This window comes from Astyanax mexicanus, chromosome 19 (assembly GCF_023375975.1).
Source record: "Astyanax mexicanus isolate ESR-SI-001 chromosome 19, AstMex3_surface, whole genome shotgun sequence".
NCBI classification, from domain to species: domain Eukaryota; kingdom Metazoa; phylum Chordata; class Actinopteri; order Characiformes; family Acestrorhamphidae; genus Astyanax; species Astyanax mexicanus.
The window spans coordinates 24,879,642-24,904,229 of NC_064426.1; the positions used below are offsets into that span (position 1 = coordinate 24,879,642).

The 24,588-nt window shown below is 35.9% G+C and overlaps 1 protein-coding gene across 4 annotated transcripts in view; it reads right to left on the reverse strand.

The window, feature by feature from the left end:
* Positions 1–18,616, reverse strand: part of si:ch211-198m17.1 (mucin-5AC) — a 42,589-nt gene extending 23,973 nt beyond the window's left edge. For 2 of the 4 annotated variants that reach the window (XM_049467979.1, XM_049467980.1), the window contains exon 1: positions 18,320–18,610. In XM_049467979.1, coding sequence (XP_049323936.1) covers positions 18,320–18,365 — 46 coding nt within the window. In that variant the 5' untranslated portion in view covers positions 18,366–18,610. Of the gene's footprint in view, positions 1–18,319 lie in introns of all 4 variants that reach the window. The other 2 variants (XM_049467977.1, XM_049467978.1) reach the window with 2 other exon arrangements.
* Between the last annotated feature and the right edge of the window lie 5,972 nt (positions 18,617–24,588).

Here is a 24,588-nt window from a genome sequence, read left to right on the forward strand (position 1 = left end):
AAACAATAATTTTATCAGATTTGTAACAGAAGTCAATGATCCAGAATGTCATGATACTAGTAATGCACTTTGAATATCTACAAATATCCAGGATTAAAGTAAAATAAATGATACCGGACAGATATAATCTGTCTCTAGTAGATATATCATGAGTAATTTGAACATTGTGATTTTTTCTTTTGCTAAAATAGGTAATTAGGGGTGGGTAATATGGCACGATATTTCAGGATATAATATAGTGTACGATATTTAAAATTTTTGGCGATATTATCACGTACAATCCGATATGGCACACCCCTAGTGGAGACCCTTATCCAACATCCAACCCAACAGTAAGAGGTTAATACACAGAGGCAGCTGTGTGATGTCATTTGTGTGTGCTTCCCACTCTTGTGTTTGTTCTCTAGCTGTTTGTTTGTTTTTTTATGAACACTAACACCACTCACAGGCAATTCAAATGATGGGATGCGGACACATCATTTTCATCCGGTAGCAAGATAAAGCTCTCCCTAATTATTCTTCTGATGCGTAGAAGTAGCTGCCACTGTTACTAAATAGGCAAATTCACAGCTGCCTTTATGCACGTTTACTGCTATCGTTAAGAAGAATGACGCAAGCAGAGCTGGGAAGCATATTAAAACACTGCACTCCAGCTGAGGCAGAGTTAGATCTGCACTCTATAAAAAAAAAGAAATTCTTCAAGTGATCTTTAGTAAAGGTAGAGGTTCTATATAGCACCATGACAACTCCAAAAAAGTTAGTATGCTTAAATGTTATTTATTAAATAAAAAATAAAAAAATGAAAATGAAATGAAAATACTGAACTAATAAATTAAATGGATTAAAATTAAATATTAAAATAGTTGGCAACTAATTTAAGAATGTATTAGTACAGTTTCTTCTAACCAAAGCCGTGGCATTAAAGCATCATTAAGCTGGATGCATGTTGGTCCCATGAGTGAAGACGTTTTAAGTTTGTATCAGTTTATTTCCATTTTGTTCTCACTCAATGTATCTAGAACTTGCAAGCGTAGTTTAACAAGAAAAGTCGCATCCTTAAATAGTCTCATTCATAAATTTAAATCTTACTCATGTTTAACCTACAAGTTAGCATTAGCGTTTACTCCCACTTTTCACTTCCACCTTAAATTCACCTTAAAAATGTGACAGCTCAAACCAGCATTTCCAAAACAAGTTAGTCAAGCTAACATTAGAAACAATATCTACTTGTTTTTTTATCACTCAGTGTTAGTAGGGCTGCTAGATTAGTTAAAAAATATGTCTTATTTTTAGGAAATTTATATCTCCCTCATGTTTAGCAAATTTTCTTTTCTATCCTAAATGTGATAATAGTTACAGCTTTTTTTTTTACATTAGATACACTGTTATTGTGATGAAATGTTGTGTTTAATAATGATAATGATGAAATTCATGTAACTGTCTGGTTAATTGCATATTGTATATGGCTATCCATGCTAGGCTAAACATTAATGCTAGCTTTAATGCTCTACAAAAACACACACACACATTACACCAAGAGGACACTGAGAACACAAAGAAAACAGCAATAATATGCAGTTATAATACACAGAATATAAATAAATATATAAAAATATATTATTTTATTTTATTTTTTATAAGAGTGTTAAAAATAAAGCAACGTTATGATAGGGTATGGTATGCTAGGTGGCTCTTGTGAACTACAAAATAAGCACATATTAACCAATAATCAGCTTCATGGTGGTCAGTTCAGATCTACACAGCTTATAGAGAAGTTACCCCTCTGTCCACTAATCCTGACCACTAAGTACACATACATGATGGTCATGTAGAGGTTAAGGCCACAGCAGCATGTGTGCGACCCTTTTTCTGACCAGGCCTTTTCTGGGTCAAAGGTCATTTCCCTCTTTACATCTAGACACAGTTGCTGTTCTAATTGTCCCATGTGTTGCAGGTTTTTCTGGGTTTTGCTATGAGTCCATTTATAGAGTTTGTTTTGCATGCCAAAATGCTACTGAATTACACAGTTTTTCTTGTTGCAGTCCTGTTATGACTAATACACCATCCATCTTCTAGTTCTACTGTACATATCGTTAACAGAAAAAAGTACCCAAAGCTAAAAAACTATAAAGCTTAACCCTTATCCCAGGTCTGTCTAACCCTAATTAAAAATATCTTCATGTTTTCTTATATACTAAAACTACTTTTAAAAACTAAAATTAACCCTAACTGTATATTTAATGCCAGTTTTGTCTAACACTAATCAAGACTAGACTTTTTTGCATACCTCTAATAGAAAATCTCATTTTCTATATACTACATTTTCTATCTTCTAATTTTTAAATCTATATGCATTTCTGTCCAACCATAACTCAGAAAGTAATATGGGCTGAAATACTTCTTAAAACTTCCTTAGCCTAAACAGGTGGTGGTGAAAAGATGGATTTATGGGTGATAAAGGTGGATAAACGTATGGATTTTTGTGTTTATGCAATCAAATCATACATTTTACAGGTACTGGGCAGCACAGATAATAAGAGATTGTACATTTGTACAATGTACCAATGATAATGAACTGCAATGTGACCAATATGGTCTTGACCTTGATTTAATTTTAATGCTGGGAGTGACCGTCCAATCAAATTCACCTTAACGTCAACAGCAAAGCCTTGTCTATGTTGTTCTCAACCTTTTTTTTTTAAACAGAGCTTTTTAAAATTCGTCAGCAGCTGAACAAATGTTGATTCTTTCCCAGCAGGATTTTTTAGCAGATAAAAGCCTTCCCGCTTTCCTGCAGCAAGACAGTCAACATTCAGCTAGTCAATATCCCTGTATGATGCTAGGAAACACTGCTAGTATGTTTGCTGTAAGTACTGACTGAGTAAGTACTAACAAAACAGGTAAAAAAAAAAAAAAACTAAGATGATTTACAGTAAAGTCACACCTGAAATGGAAATGGCTGCAGGATATCAACAAGATGTCATTCGGCTAATTGAAAGTAACTGGATTTTTAACGTTATAATGTGAAAAACATTTTTTTTAAATACAATAAATAAAAGAAAGGTCTGGAGTCAGAATATATATGCAGCTGTGTATGGAAACAAAAAAAAAACAAAGATGAATAAAAAGAGATATAGAACAGTAATGCTGACTATACTATAAGACATGCCTTTAAAGGCTTCAAAGAATTACGAAATTACAATAATTTAATTTAAATATTGCAGTAGAAGATGCTTATGTAATGGTGAAAAAAAAAAAAAGAATTCATGAGAATTCATCATCGATTTAATGTACAATAAACATAACCTTAATAAGTTTGCTAACCTAGACACTGCCCATTATGTTTACTCATAAATTAATCCATAAATTTGAATATGCTGGAATGTCAGTTGTTTAAAAATATATAGTTTACTTATTTGGGATATTAAAAATGTTCATATTACAATTTCAGTGTCAGAAAAGGTATTCCTCTTTAAATGTGTAAGGTGTAATTGTATTATTATACAATTGCATTAACATCATATTTGTAAAAACTATATAAACACACATGTAAATATAAATTTAAATATATGAAATCTGAGTAAAGAAAAGTTTACTTTTAATCCACTCAAACTAGTGGGACCTAAAGCTGTTACTGCTGCTAGTGGGCGGGGCTTAAACACAACACGGTACGTGTCCACTAGCACTTAAGCCCTGACGCATCCTATTCATTTCAATAGAAAGAGGTGAAAATATTCAGCAAAGTTCAACTTTATTTAAATGAATCCATCCTCCGCACTGTGTCCAGCCAATCAGGGAACGACAGGCTGCGACTTCACACACATATGAGCCTCATACACACAGAACAAGAGCCTTTCAACCACAGAAGAGAAGCTGAAAATGACAAAATGTGGATTTATAGAACTATAGATTACAGTTAGGTTAATTAAAAATTTAAAATATTAAACTTACGATTGCCAACTTCTGTGGCTTAATTTGAAATTAAAAACATCACAGACATGCCCACACGTGGCACGGTAACATGCGAAGAAAAGTGCTAGTGGACACGTACCGTTAATGAACCTCTTTCTGACACCTTTATGTGTAAACCAAAAAAATGTGTTTTTAAAAATCGATAGAGTGTTGCAAAACAAAATATAGCAGTTGATAATGATAATGTTAATATATGATAGACCTTTTTTTATATCCCAAATATCATACATTAAAAAACTAACTATCTGTTCTTGACAGGTCTAAGCATTACCAATTCACATCAAAGTGATAAAAAGATATAAAAATGAAAAGAAAAGCTTTTGTGAAGTCTAATAAAATGCCCTCATTTCCACCAGGAGAACAGTATGAGAAGCTGAGTGAAGTGCAGGAAAAGTGTGAATGGGGCTTATTTATTGTTATAACAGGGGAACTCCATCCCTCTGCCATCAGACCCTGATGCAGGTGGAGAATGATGATGGAGTGTTACTATGGTAACTGCTAGCTGGTAATGAGACTCAGTCGGAGAGAGAAGCCGACACTCCTCTTTCCTCGGCCTTCTCTCGTCAGGAAACACTCTGTGTTGTGTGTGTGTGTGTGTTGGGGGACAGACTGACCTTGGAGTTAGGTTCTTTTCTACCAGATAGATCCAGATACACTTGCTCACACAGACAAAAAAAACATAGAAAGCATATTGGGAACTATTTTTCACATTTTTATAATAAATACACAATCTTAGCCACTTGTTATGATTGTGAACAAGTAGTTGAGTAATCTGGTGATTTTATTTTTTCTTTTCAATTAGTCAATTAGTTGTTTAGTCAACGGTTAGAAAATTATTTCTGCATACCCATCACTTTAAAATAAAAGAAACAGCTCAAAAGTTTAAATGCACCCAAAATGTTTAATTGTGGAAAAGTATTATATTTACTGAGTAAATATGTCATTTGTTGTGTTTAGGCACTTTTGGAGACACAGGCCAAGTTGAGTTTAACTGTGTCCATTACCTCTTTCCCACTTTGTGTAGTCCAGTGCTGTTACAAAATTAACGATTAGGCGACCCTAATATTTGATATAATCAACATTGCCAATGATACAAACTAATCGCTGCAGCCCTATTGTGAACACTGTGATGATAAAAGTAGGCAACACTGCTCTCCAACAAACATACACAATGTGCACAACATGCACACACAAACTGTCCAAAATCTTGTGTCTTCATATTTGCTGCATTTTACTTTGTGACAAAATTATATATATATATATATATATATATATATATATATATATATATATATATATATATATATATATATATATATATATATATATATTGTACATACTACATGATAATTGGACCAATGGAAATGCAAAAAATAAAAAATTAGACAGTGATGACATACACTTTTTACTCTCATATACACTAAATAGAGTATAATGTTGGGACACATGCTCATTCATTGTTTCTTCCAAATAATATCAAGAATATTAGAAAAGAGCTCATCCTTCTGTTCTCTACTGTCCACTAGATTTTTTTTAAAGCATTACTGTTAGCATATTATTGTTATTCAGTGGCAATTATGTTAGTGAGGTAAGGATGGTGGATGATCACCAACTCACCTCATCATTCTCAACTTATTCCAACAATACTGGATAGATCATCATAATTACAGACAACCCATTACTATTCTATTGGTAATACTTCTCTACAGGAATTACACGTGTGTGTGTGGGCATTTGTACATCTCTGTCAGCAACAGGTGCATCTTAAAATGAAAACTAAATGCATTCATAAGAAGTAACGTCCACAAACAATATATGAATAAAGTTTATACAGATATATTTTGTGAATTCACTTTTAAAAGGAAATGCCACTCAAACGATCCCAAAATAATCCAGAAGCATGTGGACACCTCCTGAGGCCATCCTCAAAAAGAAGCCTTAACAGCTTTATGGCCGGATTTTGCACTTGCCTAAAATAGTACAAACCAGATGTGCATGTGTGTTGCACTTGTATTGTGTGGGGGCCTTTGGAGTGTGTGCAATTATTGCTAATTAATTTTAATTAATGTTGTTCCCAAATATTAAAAGATCATTTATTCAAATGGATTGATTTTCTCCTCAATGAATCTGCAATAAGGATATTCAGCTAAAAAACAAAGAATTTTTCAACTAAACGGTAAAGTTTGGTGTTAATTGTTTTTGTTCTAGACAAACTTGAATCAGAATTGTTTCCAGTACTGGTGAATAGATTTGGGTAAAAAACATGATAGTGCCATATATTGTATTATTACTTGCAATATATTATCAATACATGGCATCAAATATTGATATGTTTATTGAGACATAGGGGCTCTAAACTTCCCCCTAACTAAACTTACTAAGTCTGCTTCATTATACATAATTATTGGCTGAAAATGGCTTGTGAAATGTACTCTAAAATATTTATACTAAACATTGCCTTGTTTATATTAACTAGCTGAAACCTACAAGCTGTACAGGGCTAACATAGCAATTAGCACTCAGCAAAAGACTGGCTGCATTTTCTGTGTAAATTTCACTTAACTAGAGTAGCACTACTATGGTAAATTTCTGATTAGAATAGCACTGCTGAAGTAAATGTATGAATATATTGTGCTTTGTTGGTATTTCTATTAAAATAAGTTTTTTTCTTAGCGTAGTTTTATAAATGCTTTATTGTTTTATGACTGTGAATTTCTAGCATTGCCTGTTGATAAGGCATTACTTTGCTGCACTTTGTGCGTCCAAACACCATGAAATAGGTCCACAGATAGAATTTTCAGAACTGTACTGTGTGTACAATTGATTCTGTTAGACACAAATAGAAAGAAATGATAATAAAGTGTATTATACTATTGGTGAAGCTCTCAATACGTTCTACTTGGTTCAAATGCAACACAACATTAACATTTCTAATAGCGTTGTCAAGGTAAATTATTACAGGGTTATAAATCCATTGTCTGATGGACTGGATATTGTTTTTTTAACAGTTTTGAGAACTATTCAGAGTTACCAATCAAAGTTTTATATTTTACCATAACTCAGCCCTCAGAAGACACATATGAGCTCACTGGTCACGCTGGATACCAAATAATCTGGCTTTATTTGTGTTGTAGACATTACAACTCCCAGTTCCCACCACAACCACTGTAAATCTATCCAGTTCTGTGAGGTTTATACAATAGGTTTGTTTACATTTCAACAAAAACTGGTGGAACACTCCTTTAGGTCTGTTTTTACATTTACAACATTAAGCAGACACCCTTATCCTGAGTCTTGTCTATCTTAGTGGTCAAGCTTGGTCTGATTGCCTGAGTCTGTCCTTTGGAGTTGCCCACTAGTCTACCTACAACCCACTGCTAAAGCTTTACCCCCTAAAGCGAGGCTTGAATCTACAACCCTGAGATTAAGAGTCTGAATCCACTGGGCTGCACTATGGAATGTCTTGAAGTGCGCTGTGGGATTCCAAGAGTACAGTGAATATTCTCCACTATGTTTTAAGGCGGCATTATAAAATAGCAGGCTCCAAAATCGTGCTCTACATAGCGAATAGAGACCTGCCCAATGTTTTGTAGCCTATTGTGGTTGTCTTTTTAGTGAAACTCTTTAAATAGTGCAAAGCTGCATTCACACTAGAATTCTGCAAGTGATATTTCTCTGGAATTTAGCCTTAGCAAAATCTAGTTTGAATACATTTCATGTGCACGTTTTACAGGCAAACGTGGATAGCATGCCTGGACTTGCTGATCCAACCTTTAAACGCACAAGAACTAGCAATGCCATGTCAGAGAATCTCTAGAGAGGAGAATACCCACTTAAAGTGAGTACAAAATGTATGAAACATAAAGCAACTGAGTGAAACCAGTTCATTAATGTTTAACCATTTTTATACTGTAATACGTACTTATGCCCTCAACACAGAACAAGATCAAATATTTCAGTACTGCAGACATATTTTTCAAGTAAACATGCTCTAGCCAACTAATTAGCTCACAGTTGCAGAGATGCTAGGGTCTTCACTGTGTAAAAATGGTTTACTGTAGAAAAAGGGAAACATATAGTATTAGCATAAATGCTAATATTAGTAGAGTCCACCATGGTGCAAAAAAAGCTTAGCTATATTGACTTAAAAATATAAGGTGGAAACATTTAGCTAAATTTACACAATTTCAAAATGAAATCCAAGAACAGTTAGTTAAAGAATTTAGCAATTTAGCCTCATAATTTCCAGAGTGAATACATTTTATGCACAAGTTTAGATAGTAGGAGTGTGACGAGATTTCGTGGCACGAGATCCCGCGAGCTTTAACCTGTCTCGCGGGAAAAAATAGGTTAGTGTGGACTTTTTAAGCGGGATCTGGCAACACAGCAGGAGTGCAACTACATACTGTTTGTGGTTTACGCAAACGTAGAATCAGCGCCCCCGGGGGGGAGGTGGTGGAGGAGATACGTTCTGTTATTACATTAGCATAGTTTACCCACGTAAAAAAGAGTCTAGCCTTTTGGTAGCATTAGCCAACTTGCTTAGCTAATTGCTAAGTTAGATCCAGGTTAAATAGTGTGGTAAACATCCAGATAGTTTTACACTATTTCAAAACATAAAAAAATGGTCCTGGCAAATTTTGCATATAAGGTAATGCCTGATAGCAACAAGATGCTTAGTCTGGGTTACCCAGGAACACAGAGAATAATGTCTCCTAATAAAGAGAATGAGTGTGTGTGTGTGTGTGTGAGAGAGAGAGAGAGAGAGAGAGAGAGAAAGAAAGAGGGCCTAAGGCTGGTGTTTTCTGCAATCGAGGGCCGCTACATCAAAGGCGCGAGTCTATCACCAGGATAGTGTGTATCTGATGGTCTCAAACAGCTTTCACTTCCACTTCTAAGACACCTGCCTGTCTCTCACACTCACTCCCCCAACACACAAAAAAACACACACACACACACACACACAACCCCCTCTCACACAGCCGGGATTATTCTTTTAACCCTTTCAGCTCTAAGGGGCTGTGTGAGGGCCCACACTCTCATAGCTGCTGAATTTACATGTTATTTACATACCAGTTAATGAATAATCAGTCTTAAAAGGTCAGTATCCCTTTTTATTTTTATGTTCACAACTGTCTGGTTGATCAAATTATATAATAAATATATTTTTTACATAATCGTTTTTTAACAGCAACAAAATACAGTATATGATAGAAAATATCTGGAACCCTTTTTAATTAATCTACTTTATAGGAATCACATTATACCTTTTTTCCACAATCTAGAATATATCTATGGTCTATACAAAATAATGAGGTTTATGTTCATTTTTCACAAAAAACTCACTCTCGCATAAAAAGCTTTTATAGTTCAGAATGAGCCATTTAAGGGCTCTGTCAATTTTATGCAAATAAGCTGTTGCTGGTCACGCCATGTTTACACTGTAAAATTACCACAGGTTAAAGTTAGCTTGTGTTAAATGGCAAAACACGAACAAACTAGTTCATGCTTAACTACCATTTTTTGTGATTTTTTTGTGATCTTTTTTTTTTTTTTTAGTTTCGCAATTTAATTTATGCAACAGTGAAAAACGTGTCAAAATAAATATTTGGTATTTGGCTGGAGGTCCAAAACTTTATCCAAAACAATTTTATCCAAAACAAAATATTTTCTAATTAAAATTAATTAATTTATCATTTTTCCACACTGATATCAAGATATCTAATAGTGGTATCGCAGATCACTTTTTTGTCCATATAGGGCACCCCTAGTAACTGTGAATTTATTTCTAGATTTGCATTAAACACTGAATGAGAAGAAATCTTTAACATTGTGAACATAATATATTAACGCTGTGTATTAAAAACATAAATATTTTTCCATGATATGGGGATTTATTTCTGTCAGGCCTCTCCAGGCCCCCACCCCAACTTCTATTATTATATTCTCCCTTTCTCTTTTTCTCTCTTTCAATCAGAAATATGGATTAGTCCCTCCACAGGTGGAGATAATAACTCAATACACCCTTTCTTTTTCAATTCATCTATCTTTTTTATTATATCTAAACTTTTCCCTCTATTTCCTTTCTTTCCTGCTCTTTATGACCACTCTAAATGGCTCTTAGGTAACAGATGGCTCCCAGGAGCAGGAGCAGCAGAACGTAGAAGATGTACACACACACACACACACACACACACACTGTCATATCCTATTAAAGCATAGCCAGCACATGGCTTCCAATTAAAGAGGCAGATTTACTGTCTCTAATCCAATAGGATATGAGAGAGAGATCGAGAGCGAGGGCGAAGAGGAAGAGACAAAAAGAAAGAAAGGGAGAGAGAGAGACAAACAGAAAGAGAGAAAGATAGAGAGAAAGACAAAGAAAGAGAATTGAGGACAAGGAACAAATACAAAACTAATACGCCTTACTGAGTCATAAAGAAGGAAAACAAAGTCGAAACTCACTAAACAAACACAATAAGACACTGGCGGACTGGCTCATTCATTGTCCATTCATTGTATTGATTAATTAGCTATATTAGCTTTATATATACATATAAGGGAGGAGAGCTTAACTCAAACAAAGCTTCATTAACCTACAAACACACAGATTAGTATTACCCCACTATACACAGATTACTGTGCACTCCAACACACAGACTAACAAGCCTCTTACCTCACAGTCTTTCTGGAACTCACTCACACAATGTGGGCCGACCTCTAATGCCCCTAGAACTGCCTCTAGAACAGCCCTCTTTGGACTTTTTGGAACACACTTCAATTAGAAAAAAAGGCAGCTTCCAGATTTATTGAAATGCAAAATGCATGGATTAGTGCCTATCAATAAAATACCAATTTGTAAAAATTAACTACGATGTTAAAAACATTCAGTGTTCAAACTCCTTTTTAACTATAATTTTTATACTGCTTTTGCTTTAAAGAAAAAAAAATACATAAAGGCTGTTTAATTAATGAAATGGTAAAAAATATATTTTGTAAAAAAAAAAAAAGAATTTTGGTCAATTTTGGCTAAAATGTATTATTTTGATGCATTTGTATGTATACATATCTAGTGATGCATATCATTGGAACACAAACAGCCACAGCAATCTTAAAGTCCAATCCCATTTCACCCCTTGGCCTACCACTTAACCCTAACCCTCTGTTTTGCGTGTGCATACTTAAAGGTAGGGGTGTCCCGATTCTTCTTTGGCTGGAGGGGTAGGGGGAAGTGTTAGAGCTGCATGACCTGACCTTTAAACTGAGATCGGAAGCACATTCAAAACAGAGTGTTTATGGGAACCACTGGCAAGATGGCGGCACCAAAGAAGTGACCAAAGAAATCCACAAATTTGAGTATTTGACAATAACCACTATATTACTGTATACTACTACATCAGATAGAGTTTAATGTGTAAATTCAATGTTTTATGGCCATTTTCTTCATAACAAGCATTTAAAAATACTAGTAGTTTATCTCAGTAGCTAGCTAACTGTTCTATTATAGCTTAAATTGTAAAACAGGCGGCAGTGGGGGCAGTATTTAAGATGGAACGGGAAAAAAAACAAAAGTTATTATCAACTTCCCATCACATAGGAATTCAAGAATGGACATGCTAATTCTTTCTGAAGACATATGATGCTCTGCTACCTAACCAGCAGCTAGGTTGCTGAACTTTAGCATTCCAATGCTATGGCTATATATGTATCAGGTGATTGAAGGGTTGTCCTAATTTTTTGGGGGAGGATTTCACCCCTTTACCTTAACCCTTAACATATCTCTGTTCCAAGGGGAAGGGTTAGACTGAAAAACAAGGGGAAGGCTTACAAAAATGAAATGGGATTGGGCTTTAGTCTTAGGTGTTGGGATCTTAATGTGTGGGTTAAGGATCATAAGCAATCACAGTAACTTCACTGCTAGGTGTCAGATCTTGTTCTTGTCATGTCATTAAAGGTGAGTGAGTGGAAGAGAGTAGAGTATAGGAGAAGGGAATGGGCCCTAGGTATGACCTCAGTTGTTAGGTGCAGGATTTATCATCTTCCTGTATTATCTTCCTGTATTAATATCGCCACATACTTGACAATACACAGCCCTAGTCTATAAAGCCTCCCTCTATAAAACCTAAAAACGTAAATTTTTTCATGCTGATTCATCACAACTCTCAGACTCCTGTGATCTTCTATCACTACTATCAGCAGCACAGAACACACTCAGCGAATTACAGGCCTAATGAAACACAGTGAAGACATTCTTTCATATAATCTCTCCTGCTTCTGTATCCCTTTACCTCGTCGCTCCCTCGTTCTTTAACACTCGCCCAGTCACAGCCCTCGCGTACCTCCTCCTCTCCTGCGCACATCCGTATCTGCCTGAGGTCAGGCTTCTGCTCAGTCTCAGCAGGGCCTTTAGGAATATGTGTACGATTGGGTTTATGCATTTCCATCACTGTCTGTGTAAGTTATAGAGCGAGTGAGTGACTACATATCTCCCACAGACTGATAGTAGCTTAGCTTCACTCCTATGTGCCCTCCTCTCACCCCTGATCTCGTCTCCTCCACAGCATTTCCCTCATATTCTCCCCCACTCCCCTCCCCTCTCCCCTGCGAGGGGTCTTCCAGTGGGCACCAATGAGCAGCAGTGGACGTGGCGCCAGACACAGGGGGAGACTTGACCCTCAAGGCTATCCTTCTATTCCTGCTCTGAAGGTTTTATGCCTGCCACACACACACACTTTATTAAAAGCAGAGACACACCCTTGAGCCAACCAAGGCCTAGTCAGCACCTTTTAGTTCACATAAAACCATCTAGTACCAAGAGTTCTGAAGATACAGAGGTATTCTCTCCAATATGCTTTTCTCCATGTCTTTCTGTCTGTCCATCTGTCTATAGATACAAGGTGTCTACATATAGATATAGAGTTATATAGAGTTAGAACAATCTGAATTAGAAGCGCGAAGATCCAATATACAGAACCAGTATTGATCAGTACTGATCTATATCTGTCTGCTTCCCTGTCCATCAATAGAGCAGGTATTTTACCTGTTAAAAAGGAGACTTAAGGGAGTACCCCCCCAAAATGTTTATTCCATGTTAGAGAGATATCTAGACAGACAGGAATATAGATATACAGGCAGATAGAGAGCTCTCTACATAGATATACAGGCAGATAGAGAGCTCTCTACATAGAGAGAGATATCTAGACAGACAGGAAGATAGATATACAGGCAGATAGAGAGCTATCTCACTGTCCATCCAGCTATCTATCTATCTGCCTGTATATCTATCTTCCAGTCTGTCTAGATATCTCTCTCTATGTATATTCTCTCACTATAGTTAGGTATCTGTCTGTCTAACACTTGGCCTGTCTCTCTGTCTGTCCATCAAGCTACCTACCTACCTATGATCCTGACTAATCCACTGGGGATAAAGCCGTGTTTGTTCTATTCTCATTGTTCTTATTCACTAATGTCACAGCCACCATGATTCCATATGTGTACACCACAGATACTGCGTCACAGCTGCCATTTGGAAACTTCTCTGAATTTAAACCAACAACAGGAATGTTGCCAAATGTTTAGTCGTCACTACTCACAATCCCTCTACAGCAATGACTAAGACACGAGTGTATCCTTAAGCATTTGAGCGCAGGACAGTGACTCACCCCAGAGTAAAGCCGAGAAGCAGCAGGACAAACAGGCAGGGCCATATGGGGCCATATGAGCAAGCCCACAGACGTACGCCACCTTCACCACACGCATAGTTTACAAATTAGTTTCGGGATATATGGCCGATAGTTTCTGATACACTAATAACATGGAATAAACAGGCCTATTATAAATGTTTTATTCATGCACACAGCACACAATTCCACTTCAACAGAAAATAGCACATACTGTGAGTTATAAAGAAAAGTTCTTAATAAAACTGATATAAATTATTCATTAATATGTAAACATGCAGCTTACACGAGTCCACTCTTAACAATAAAGATGCAACAAAGGTTTTTTTTTAGTAATGCCTATATGCCATATCACAATAATTACATTATTGACTTATCATACAATAAAAAGACAGGATCCCAATCATTTTCACTGACCTTGATTCTGCCTATTGTGATCTTCTTCATGTTTGTTTACATATGAATGAACTTCCCCTAAATTTTTGACAATGACCAAGGACAAATGCATTAAACAATAACAATGGTGCCTCCATGCACACAGAGCAGACTGTGGCATAGGAAGAGAAAGTTCTAAAAGTGGATTGTCCTTTAAATTGGTTAGTATTAATTGTATTATTATACATTTTTATATAATATTTACAACAGAGGAAATAAACAATCAATAATATGTATCTCAATTATTTTTGGAAAAATGTATGATAAAAAATAGAATTGTGACAGGAGAACCATTTTTAAGGTTTTCAAAGGTTCAAAGAAGTCAAAGTTCTTTAGGTTATTTACTAGTTTAAAGGTTTTTCACACTCACATCCCTTTACCACACTTAGTAACGAACTCTTCTGCCAATTTCCGTGATCTTATCTGCATAATAAAGCCAAACAACACCGATTTGAAAAAGTTTCTATGTATCAAATACAGGGTCAAGGTTAGGCATCCACCAAACTGAAAACAATGCAACAAGTGAGGCATTTGTTTGATGTTGCTATGCTCGGTTTCAACAGACCTATTGTCCAAGCATGACAAAGCTTACATAGAGTAATGTAAGGGCTCATATAATGAAAAAGGAAAGTTTAACATAGTACATATTAAGACTGAATAATAACTAGTATTTTTAATGTTATTATGATATTGTAATATTGTTTTCTCTTTCAATACATAGAAAAGGCGGAAATAACATTGTCGCACTGCAGACATTGCTTATGTGACTATTGAGGCTGGAGGCAGAGTGAGGTAGAGCAAGTGGAGGGAGGCAGAGGAAGGCAGAGTAAAGAAGAGTGAGGCATAGTAAACCAGGATGAATTAGAGCAAGGTAGAGTGAGTTCTTAATCAGGAAAAAATAGAGCTGCCAAGCCAAATGCCAAGGAAAACCTTGAGAATCTTTAATTAATTTAGGATCTTAATTTATCATGTTTCACATCAATACAGAGTAAGGTAGAATGAGGTAGACTTGAGACACAGCAAGATAGAGTGAGGTAGAGTGAATCAAAGCAAAGCAGAGTGAGGGAGAGTGTAGTACAGTGAGCTACAGCAAGGTCGAGTGAAGTAGAGGTCCACATTAAATGCACACAACTTCTTAACTACTTCTTAAACTGGGAATAATTCGTGCCACAATGTCAAGTACAGAGAAACATTTGAGGACCACAAACTAACTTAGGATCCTAATTTAACATGTTAAATTAGATATTTTTGTTCATATCATCATACACAAACATTGCCTCAGTTTCTAACAAGTTTCCAAACAAGGCCTTTCAACCCCCAGCCTACAAAGTAAGGAATCCATGCAGTTTAGCTACACATATTGATGCCAAAGGTGTAAAGAGTGTTTTAGTCTGGGCTAAAGGGATTTCTTGCAACATTAAGAAAGAACCCTGAGTTTGTTAATGCTGACTATCAGCTAATACCAAATATGGACTGGGATTAAAATTAAGAAGCCAATACCCGATTCACTAAAATATGCCTGAACTGCTGTTTTAACATGGTACAGTTAATAGAAAATCAGTCCAAATATATCAGTTATTTACATCGAGATTAATCTTTAATCAGTCTTAAAGCACACTCACAACAGTAGCCAAAACTTCTGGTTTATTTTCACATATCTGTATTTGATACATAATCCCACATGAATGTCACATGTGCCTTTTTAATCCATGTTCACATGAATGAACTGTTATTTAATGAAATAAAATGAAGTATAATCAACTTCCAACTTCCACCTGAGCCCAAAGTACTAATTCCGTCAACTAATCAGGAGCTAAGTTCCTTTTTTAAAGGGCAGTGGAACTTCTTAGTCTATCCTGTATCAATCAGCACAGGAACTGATGTCTGTTCTTCTCTTTTTTTGGTCTAAAATAACCGCATGCGGCTGCAGAGTGGGAGATATGACCAACGACAAAGCAGAACCTGAGCTGAACCACCAGAATGGATTGAAAATCAACTGTCAAAAAAGTAGAGATGCACCAAATATTTTGCAACTAAAATTTTTATTTCAAAAGTGCAAAAAAAGCACTTTTAGTGTTTGGTTAAATATGTGAAAAGACAAAATAATTAATACAGAACAATTACACAAATTAATTAAATCACATGAAGGCTATTTTATTTTGTCGTATAAGAGAGTGCCAAATTGAATGAAGTCCTGTTAAATGTTTACAGTATACTCAGCCTTTAAATTTTAATTTGATGCATCCAAGACCATCATTAACAAAAAAAAATGTAATGCCACCAAAAAAATTTACATTTGTTCAATGTTCTTTGCTATTAGGGTTCATACAAAATAAAAAAGGTAAACAAAGACTGAAAGTGAAGAGCTGGACACGTAAAGGACACGTTAAGTGCTCTCAATTACGACAGAGTAGAAGGATTTACAATGTGTACAAACTCATGGAAAGTACTAATCCATCATAAATGAGCTGAAGAAGTAGAGAGAAGTGAACGAATGCATACACACCACTCCCTACTTTTCCCTGCTGACTCTTAGGTCTATCCATCACCTACTTTCTTATACAGCAAGGGTTCTCCCAACCCTGGTCCTGAAAGAAACCCTGAAACCTTGTCACAATCCGCTCAAAACTTAAAAAAAGAATTTGATATATATTTATAAGGCTTCATACTAGGCTATATCCTATCTGCCCAGATGATTCACTTTATATTTACACTGGCAGTGTATTTCATGTGTCCACCCTGTTATGGCAAGCTGCATGACAGGGTGAACATGACCGGGGCAACAATTTTAGCAAGTTTATGTTATTTAACCATTGAAAATATTTAGAGCTGCAACTAATACATCATTTCAATTAGTCAACTAAGTAGCAGAAGTCTAGAAGTTGTTAAGGATATGTATCATAGTTTATCACAGATAGTGTGATAAACTATGATACATAGTCAAAATATTTTTTTTGAGAGCATGCTAATGCTGTTGCCTGATATTCAGCCAATGTCCAGTGTTTAAACTGGAGTGAGACAGAGGCTAGCTATAGGAATGTTGGTTGGTCTGTGTATTTATATTAAAGGCTAGTGCTAGGTGTGAAGTGCTAGACTAGTACTGTCTGCATGTGTATCAGATAATTAATGTTACAGAATAATGGAAGATATAATGAGACAGGTGAGGTTCCACTCCTAAAATGTCCTGTGTGCGTGGCCATCCAATCAGCTGTTGCTATTGGATAGTTTTTTTTTTCCAAAGTACAGAGCCAGATTCAAGGTCAGATGAGAGAATAAAGTGAAAATAAATAATGGGATTTTATTGCTCAGCGTGAGCAGATTCTCTGAAGAAGAGGGTAAAGAAAAGAGCATAGAAAACAGGCAAATGAAACCACAGGACGTATCCAAGTTTAAACATTTGCAAAGGCACATTTGTCTTTGTGCAAAGTTTGCGAATTTCGTTTTACAGGAAGTAAGGAAGTATGTGGATGCCTTAAGACAGCTTAATTGTTTGAATCCCTAATGATGAGCTTCATTAACTTCATCAAACTCGGCTACCACTTTTTCATATTATTTTAACAAATAACGATAATGTAATAAAGTAATAAACTCAGTGAAAATATGTATAGTAAAAGTGTACGTAGGAGGAAAAAAAATAATACTTTATTAAAGTACACATACAGCATTTTAGTACTTAATAAAGTACAGTAGTGAAGTATTTCTACTTTATTACTATACCTCTCAGATTAGTATGTTGACTAACTGTTGCAGCCCTAAAATAATAATTTAACTTAACCAGGCAGCACCTCAAAGAAAACTGTATAAAATGTACTAAAAGTACTTTAAAGTGAAGGTTAAAAGTTATAAGGTTGTCCTCTATATTTGTAATAATGATTTAATTCAGAATGAATCAGTAAAAAATGTAGTTACACATTTTGTTTGTATGAAATGAAGTGTGTTAAACAACTAGATGCCAACAGTAATTCAAGTTAAAGCAAGTTATAATATACTGACAGTCTATTTACCCATTTGTTAATTGGCTAAACAGTTATCTGGGCGTGCTGGACCTGCAGAAGGTCCTCCAGAACCAGGGTTGGAAACCAGTATTCAAGAAAAACAAAGCAACCAGAGCCTGGTCATGGTCCCTAAGTCCTCCAGGCTCATTGAGGACAAGCAGAGCAGCTTACCCTCCTCCTAAAGAACCACCCCAACCTCAACCTCCACCCCAGCTCAAACCCAGCCACAAATCTTACCTGACACCGCCAGCAGTGGCAGCACGAGCCGGTACGCTGTCAGCATGCTGCTCCCCCCGAGCTGAAGGTCTTCAAAAAGTGAAGTAAATATATAAATTAATAAAAACAGCAGTGAGAAAAGAGGAAGACAGGACTAACTTATTGCTAAAGTTCCGCGCGCTCGCATATCGTGCGTTTACTGCGCTGAGATGTGCTGCCTGAACGCGCGCTGCGGGAGCAGGTGGGTTATATTCCTCAGCCCACCTGTTTTCGTACAGGCCACGCCCATCTCCCACGGAATTGGCCTAAGGAGTTCAATCTAGCCCGCGAACAGCCAATCCTAACGCAGAGAGGCGGGACAATGCGGGCTAATTCTACAGCTCTGGATCTGAGCTGAACGAATGAGCGAATGAACAGCCAATGACAGCGCAAGTTGGATATTAATAGACCTATTGTAGCGGAAAGGGGGAGGGACTTGGCATCCGAGCGCGTTCTGATTAGTTCAAGGTGGTGTAAAATCTGAAGTCCGCCTTTATATGTTTGTTTATTCATTTTATTTAATTATATGTGGAAGGTTATCAGGCTCTAAATACACTTTATTGTAATTGGACACCAGATAATGCATTATATAGTAATACAATAAATAAACCGATTAATAAAAAAACAAATAATAATAATAATAATAATAATAATAATAAATATGGGACATTAATACTGAACATTAATAATACATCAATATTTACTTAATACCGACCACATAAATATAAGAGCCTATATAAGCAAATAATCTTATTGTTTTATTTTAAATTCATGTCTAACAAGTCAAATAATAATAAAAAAGAATATTTTTTTTTGTTTTTTCTTCATTCATAAATAAACTAAATTAATTCTATAGTCTCTGAATATATATTCTAACTTTAATACCTTCAAATAATCAATACATTTCTTCAAAATAATTTGCTATTATCTTGCATTTTCCTCATAATGTAGGGAAGTTGAATTGATGTAATTATGTTTTACATATGATAATGAGTATAATGATACATAAATATAATATCTATATAATGATACATGATATCTCAATAAAAAAAACACTTATAAATATCTTTAGGATCCAATATAAGAAAAATCATCTCATTTTATTAAAGCTCATGAATTTTGTTTGGTTGTTTTCCACCCTTTAAATATTTTGGATCATGCTGTAAATAAACTAAATGCAGTTACTTAAACTCTCCATGGTTTTACTGGCATCGGAGCACATTCTGACTGATTCAAGGGGGTGTAAAATCCAAAATCTGTCTTATTTATTTATCTATTTAATTATTTATTTTTGTGGAACCTTATCAGTCTCTGAATACAACATATTGCATTGTGATTGCACAGCCTGAGCAGAATCAAATGGTTGTTTGAAAAAAGTGATAAAGATATTTCTCTGGTCACCTGCCTCACATCATTCTCACCCTATGTTTGGCATACTGTTTCATTGTGTCACACAATTATGATTAATAGTTCAATAGAAATGTTTAAAAAAGTAGAAATAGAAATAAAAATAGTTACATTCAAGTTGCCATGATGAAGATACACTGTTTTGTTTTGTTTTTTCGTCTTGGTTCTTCTCAAGGCTCCTTCTCACACTATGTAATTTGTTCTTCGACAATAATAACATTACTTTAATAAATTGCTCAATACATTTTCTTGCATATTATTCGTGTGGAATTTGATTTATTCATAATTTTGACTTTTACTAAAATTATTGTAAATCACAGTAGTGCACTCTTCTATGTGCACTGCTTGTAACAAAATGAGTAACATAATACTTCCCGAAGAATGACTGGATTAACAACATAAGTCTGTCACGCCAACACAGAAACAAAGACTGAATTTAATACAGATAAATAAACCTTACCGTAGCAGATTAATTCATGTGAAGTATCTAAATTAATATGTTCCCAGTGTAAACTTCCTTTATGGTAAACTGTCAGCTGAGCTGTTTTATGAGAAAAGGTTGCGTAAGTCTAAGTTTGGTATCAAGGAGTGTCATTTTTACAAGTCTTTAAAATGCTTTATATGTCTGTATGCTCTTTGTATAAAGAAGAACAAAAGGATAGGATAATACATTTGGAGTAGATAAGTAAATAACAAAAGAACAGTCAATATGATACAAAAAATATTAAATCTTCTTCCTTATACAGTAGGTCTGCCACCAATGGTTATTTCAAGCAACAGCCTGTAAATTGTGGGGATTTAGGGAATTAGAGACCTCTCTGGTGAGAATGTGTAATTACACAGAACATGTAAAGCGTACTTTTAATTAGTGTTGTCACAATACCAACATTATGAATTTGACACGATACCTGCCTAAATGTCTTGATCTTGTCGACACTAAAAATTTATGTAATAAAGAAAAATAAAGGAGAATCAAACTAAAAAAAAATAAAAAGATCAAACATAGATCTATAAATTAGTTTTTTTTATTAATAATAAAATACAATGTGATGATGTTTATTTTTCATTTCAAGTAAGAACATAATAAGTTCATAACATTTATTTTATAATTAAATTTGTTTGTAAGCTGTCTGAGAGGACAGCCCCTCCTAACCATAAAATCTCAGAAAGAAAATAGAAAAAATATCAGTAAAATTATCAGCCTTGCTCCCACATTTGGAATCAAAGTTCAAGAAAAGATTCATTGAGTCATTGTTCTGTGTTTTGATTCACACAATCACTGAAAAGCAGAAGAAAGCGGCAAAATTAGGCATTTAAAAGAGGGGAGACATTTAAACTTTAAAATCCGCTGATATTTCGTGAATTATCATGTGATCTGTGTGACGCTTTAACAAACATGTAGAGTCGACTTTGAGTGAATTGGTTCACAAATCAAGTGCAAATTCGATTTAATGATTCAAAACATTATTTACAAGCTCATGCATTGATATCAGGCTCTGACCTCGTGTAGCTATACACAGCCACAGTAAACTCACAGAGCTCTCCTCAGACACTGGGTTTGATTATACTTCAGAATATGTGTTTTTGACTAAAAATCGAGAAATTAAGAGATGAAACAAGAGACAAAATTTGAATGGGGTACTTATTATTGAGTGTTTTTGATGATACTGCAATTTATATAAACAGTAGAAATGATTTCTAGCTCTTTTTAGACCTTTATATGTTTTTATGCTGACGTGTTGATGGATTCTTGAGTTATTAAGCTAAGAAAACGACAAGGTGCATTTTTTTTATTTTTGTTTCATATGTTCGGGTTTTAGTACCAGTACTAAATGAATGGGTTATTGGCAATAATGCACAATGGTCTCGTTATTTTGACTATTTCTCATTTTTTGTGAATAAATGCTCTAAATGGCAATAATTTTAAAGTGGTCTCTTCATTTTTTCAGAGCTGTATTTTTCATAATGTAGTAAAATGTGTTCCATGTTCTACTGTGAATAAAATATGGGTCTGTGATATTTGTGAATGATTGCGTTCTGTTTTATTTACATTTATTCTTATTTTACAGTGTCCCGACCTTTTTTTTTGGCATTGGGGCTGTATTTTTACTCTGTCGCCCTGTCAAAGAACCATTTCCAAACCTTCAATTTCCAGAGTGTAGCAAAAAAAACAACCCAAGAAAAACAAAAGCACACTGCCACAATGAGTCGCTGAGCTCTCTCTACTCGTCAGAAAGCCCCGCGTTCACAGCCAAAGTGATGGCTTCAAGATGGTGGGCAGTAATTCAAATTGACAGAAGCTCCAGCTCAGCTTGAACCCAGCTGAGGAGCCAGCCGTTCATATCAGCAGAACCTCGTGCTTGTGTGATATCGCTTCACAGCAGAATGTTCTGCCAACTTGCATTCCAGAACTTTCCTCTGTGTATCACCTACTAGTTTCGCCCATTGTCCTTCCATATCGCTGTGGAGACATGCGTGGATTTCCAAGGACAGGCAACACAAACCTTCTGTTTCTCCATCGCTGAAGATAAGAAGACAGAGAACTAAAAACTCTGAAGTGAATGAGGAGGAAGAAGGTGTGACATGGCCTGGAACTTCTGGGCAGGGTATAGTCACAAATGTCACCAGATATGACTCTGGTGGCCGGAAGCTATTTTCTTACTTAATCCTAGAGTTTAACAGGTTAGATTAACAGGAATGACCAAGCATTCAGGAGAGTAGAAATCAGATATTAAATCATTTGATTTATGTTGGATTAATATGTAATTTGGGCATACGATTCAATGTTTATCTTCTTAAACCTTAAAGGAGTAATCAGTAGGAAGTAAGTGTCAGCATGTAAAATGGTAACAGCAGTCTAATTTCAAAATACTGGATGGAGTAATCATCCTTGATCACCCCTCCACAGATGAGAAGCTCACTCAGGTTGCCAGATTGAGGACACTGAACCTAGACGAACAAATGCAAAACGAGTTTAATAACTTCTATGGCACGCAATGTTATAAACCAAAATGTAGATTTTAAATATCTCTGTCTGCTGTTAGTTAGTTAGTTAGTTAGTTTATGCACCACTAGCTGCATTAGCCAGGGTGACCAGATGTCCTCTTTTTCCCGGACATGTCCTACTCTTGAGACCTAAAAAAATGTCCGGGGGTAATTTCAAAATTGTTTGGGATTTTGTTTGACTGCCCACAGTACAGTGCATTGCGATTAGAATTGCCATGCCGTTCCATTCCACTCCATTCCAGGTTTCTCTGTATCGCAAATTAGTCACGCCCTTCTCCTCAGAGCTACTTTGCATTGTGTGTGTGAAGAAGAAAGCGTGGGCTTGTCAGTCTACCCCCGAGTGTTTACAAGTGTCCGCCGGTTCTACACCTTTTCTCTGCAGGGTACGTTCAGTGTTGAGCGCATTTGACAGCAGCAGCTGTTGACGGAGGAAACGAGGAACAGACTGAGCAGGAATGTTTAGCACATAAACAGGTAGTAACGTTAGTAAAGTTAGGATAACACAGGGACTTTGAGGTGATGGAGGTAATGTTAGTAAAGTTAGGATAACACAGGGACTTTGAGGTGATGGAGGTAATGTTAGTAAAGTTAGGATAACACAGGGAGTTTGAGGTAATGGAGGTAATGTTAGTAAAGTTAGGATAACACAGGGAGTTTGAGGTAATGGAGGTAATGTTAGTAAAGTTAGGATAACACAGGGAGTTTGAGGTGATGGAGGTAATGTTAGTAAAGTTAGGATAACACAGGGAGTTTGAGGTGATGGAGGTAATGTTAGTAAAGTTAGGATAACACAGGGAGTTTGAGGTGATGGAGGTAATGTTAGTAAAGTTAGGATGACACAGGGACTTTGAGGTAATGGAGGTAACGTTAGTAAAGTTAGGATAACACAGGGACTTTGAGGTAATGGAGGTAACGTTAGTAAAGTTAGGATAACACAGGGACTTTGAGGTAATGGAGGTAACGTTAGTAAAGTTAGGATAACACAGGGACCTTGTGGTAATGGAGGTAACGTTAGTAAAGTTAACACAGAGACTTTTGTTACTACTATACTGCTCACTTTAGAGATATAAATCTGCAGCCTGATCGAGATCTCAGTGGTGTGAACTGAAGTTAGCGAACACTGGAAATAAACAGCTAAATAGCTAACGCTAGCTAACTGCTAGGAATGGCCCTTTTTTTCTGCGCTACAACTGAGCACCCTCTCCGCTTTTAGACTCTTTGGCCCATTTTTCTGCGCTACAACTGACCACCCTCTCCTCTTTTAGACTCTTTGGCCCGTTTTTCTGCGCTATAACTGCGCACCCTCTCCGCTTTTAGACTCTTTGGCCGTTTCTGACACCTAGCGATCAAACTTTGAATCTCACATTATAAAAACCTGCTTAACAGCGGGCCAACTTTCATTCTATTTCTAAAATACCTTGCGGGCCGCTCCAAAAAGGAAAGGTTGTAGGCTATAAGAGCATGTTACCAATTTCTTTACTGCAAAGAATGATTATATGCTGGCTAAGAACTGTAATGCAGTAATTTACAATGTTTTTTTGCTGCCAGTGTTTTACTGTCAGTTTTTTACTTTTATGTCATAGCCTGGGAGAAATATACTTAAAGAGAGAGAGAATAAAACAATTTAATGTGCCTTAACAGTACTTAATAAGGTTGAAGGTGTTGTTGACCAACCTCATGTGGATCTTTTATTAAAAGCACACACTGTGCTATAACAAGCACCACATCAATATCCTCAGAGGTCACACCCATTATGTCATGAACTAGTTCCAGTGCCAGTACACTGCACCGTGTTTATAAGTCAAACTTTGGCCACTTTGTTAGAAACCCCTATGTTG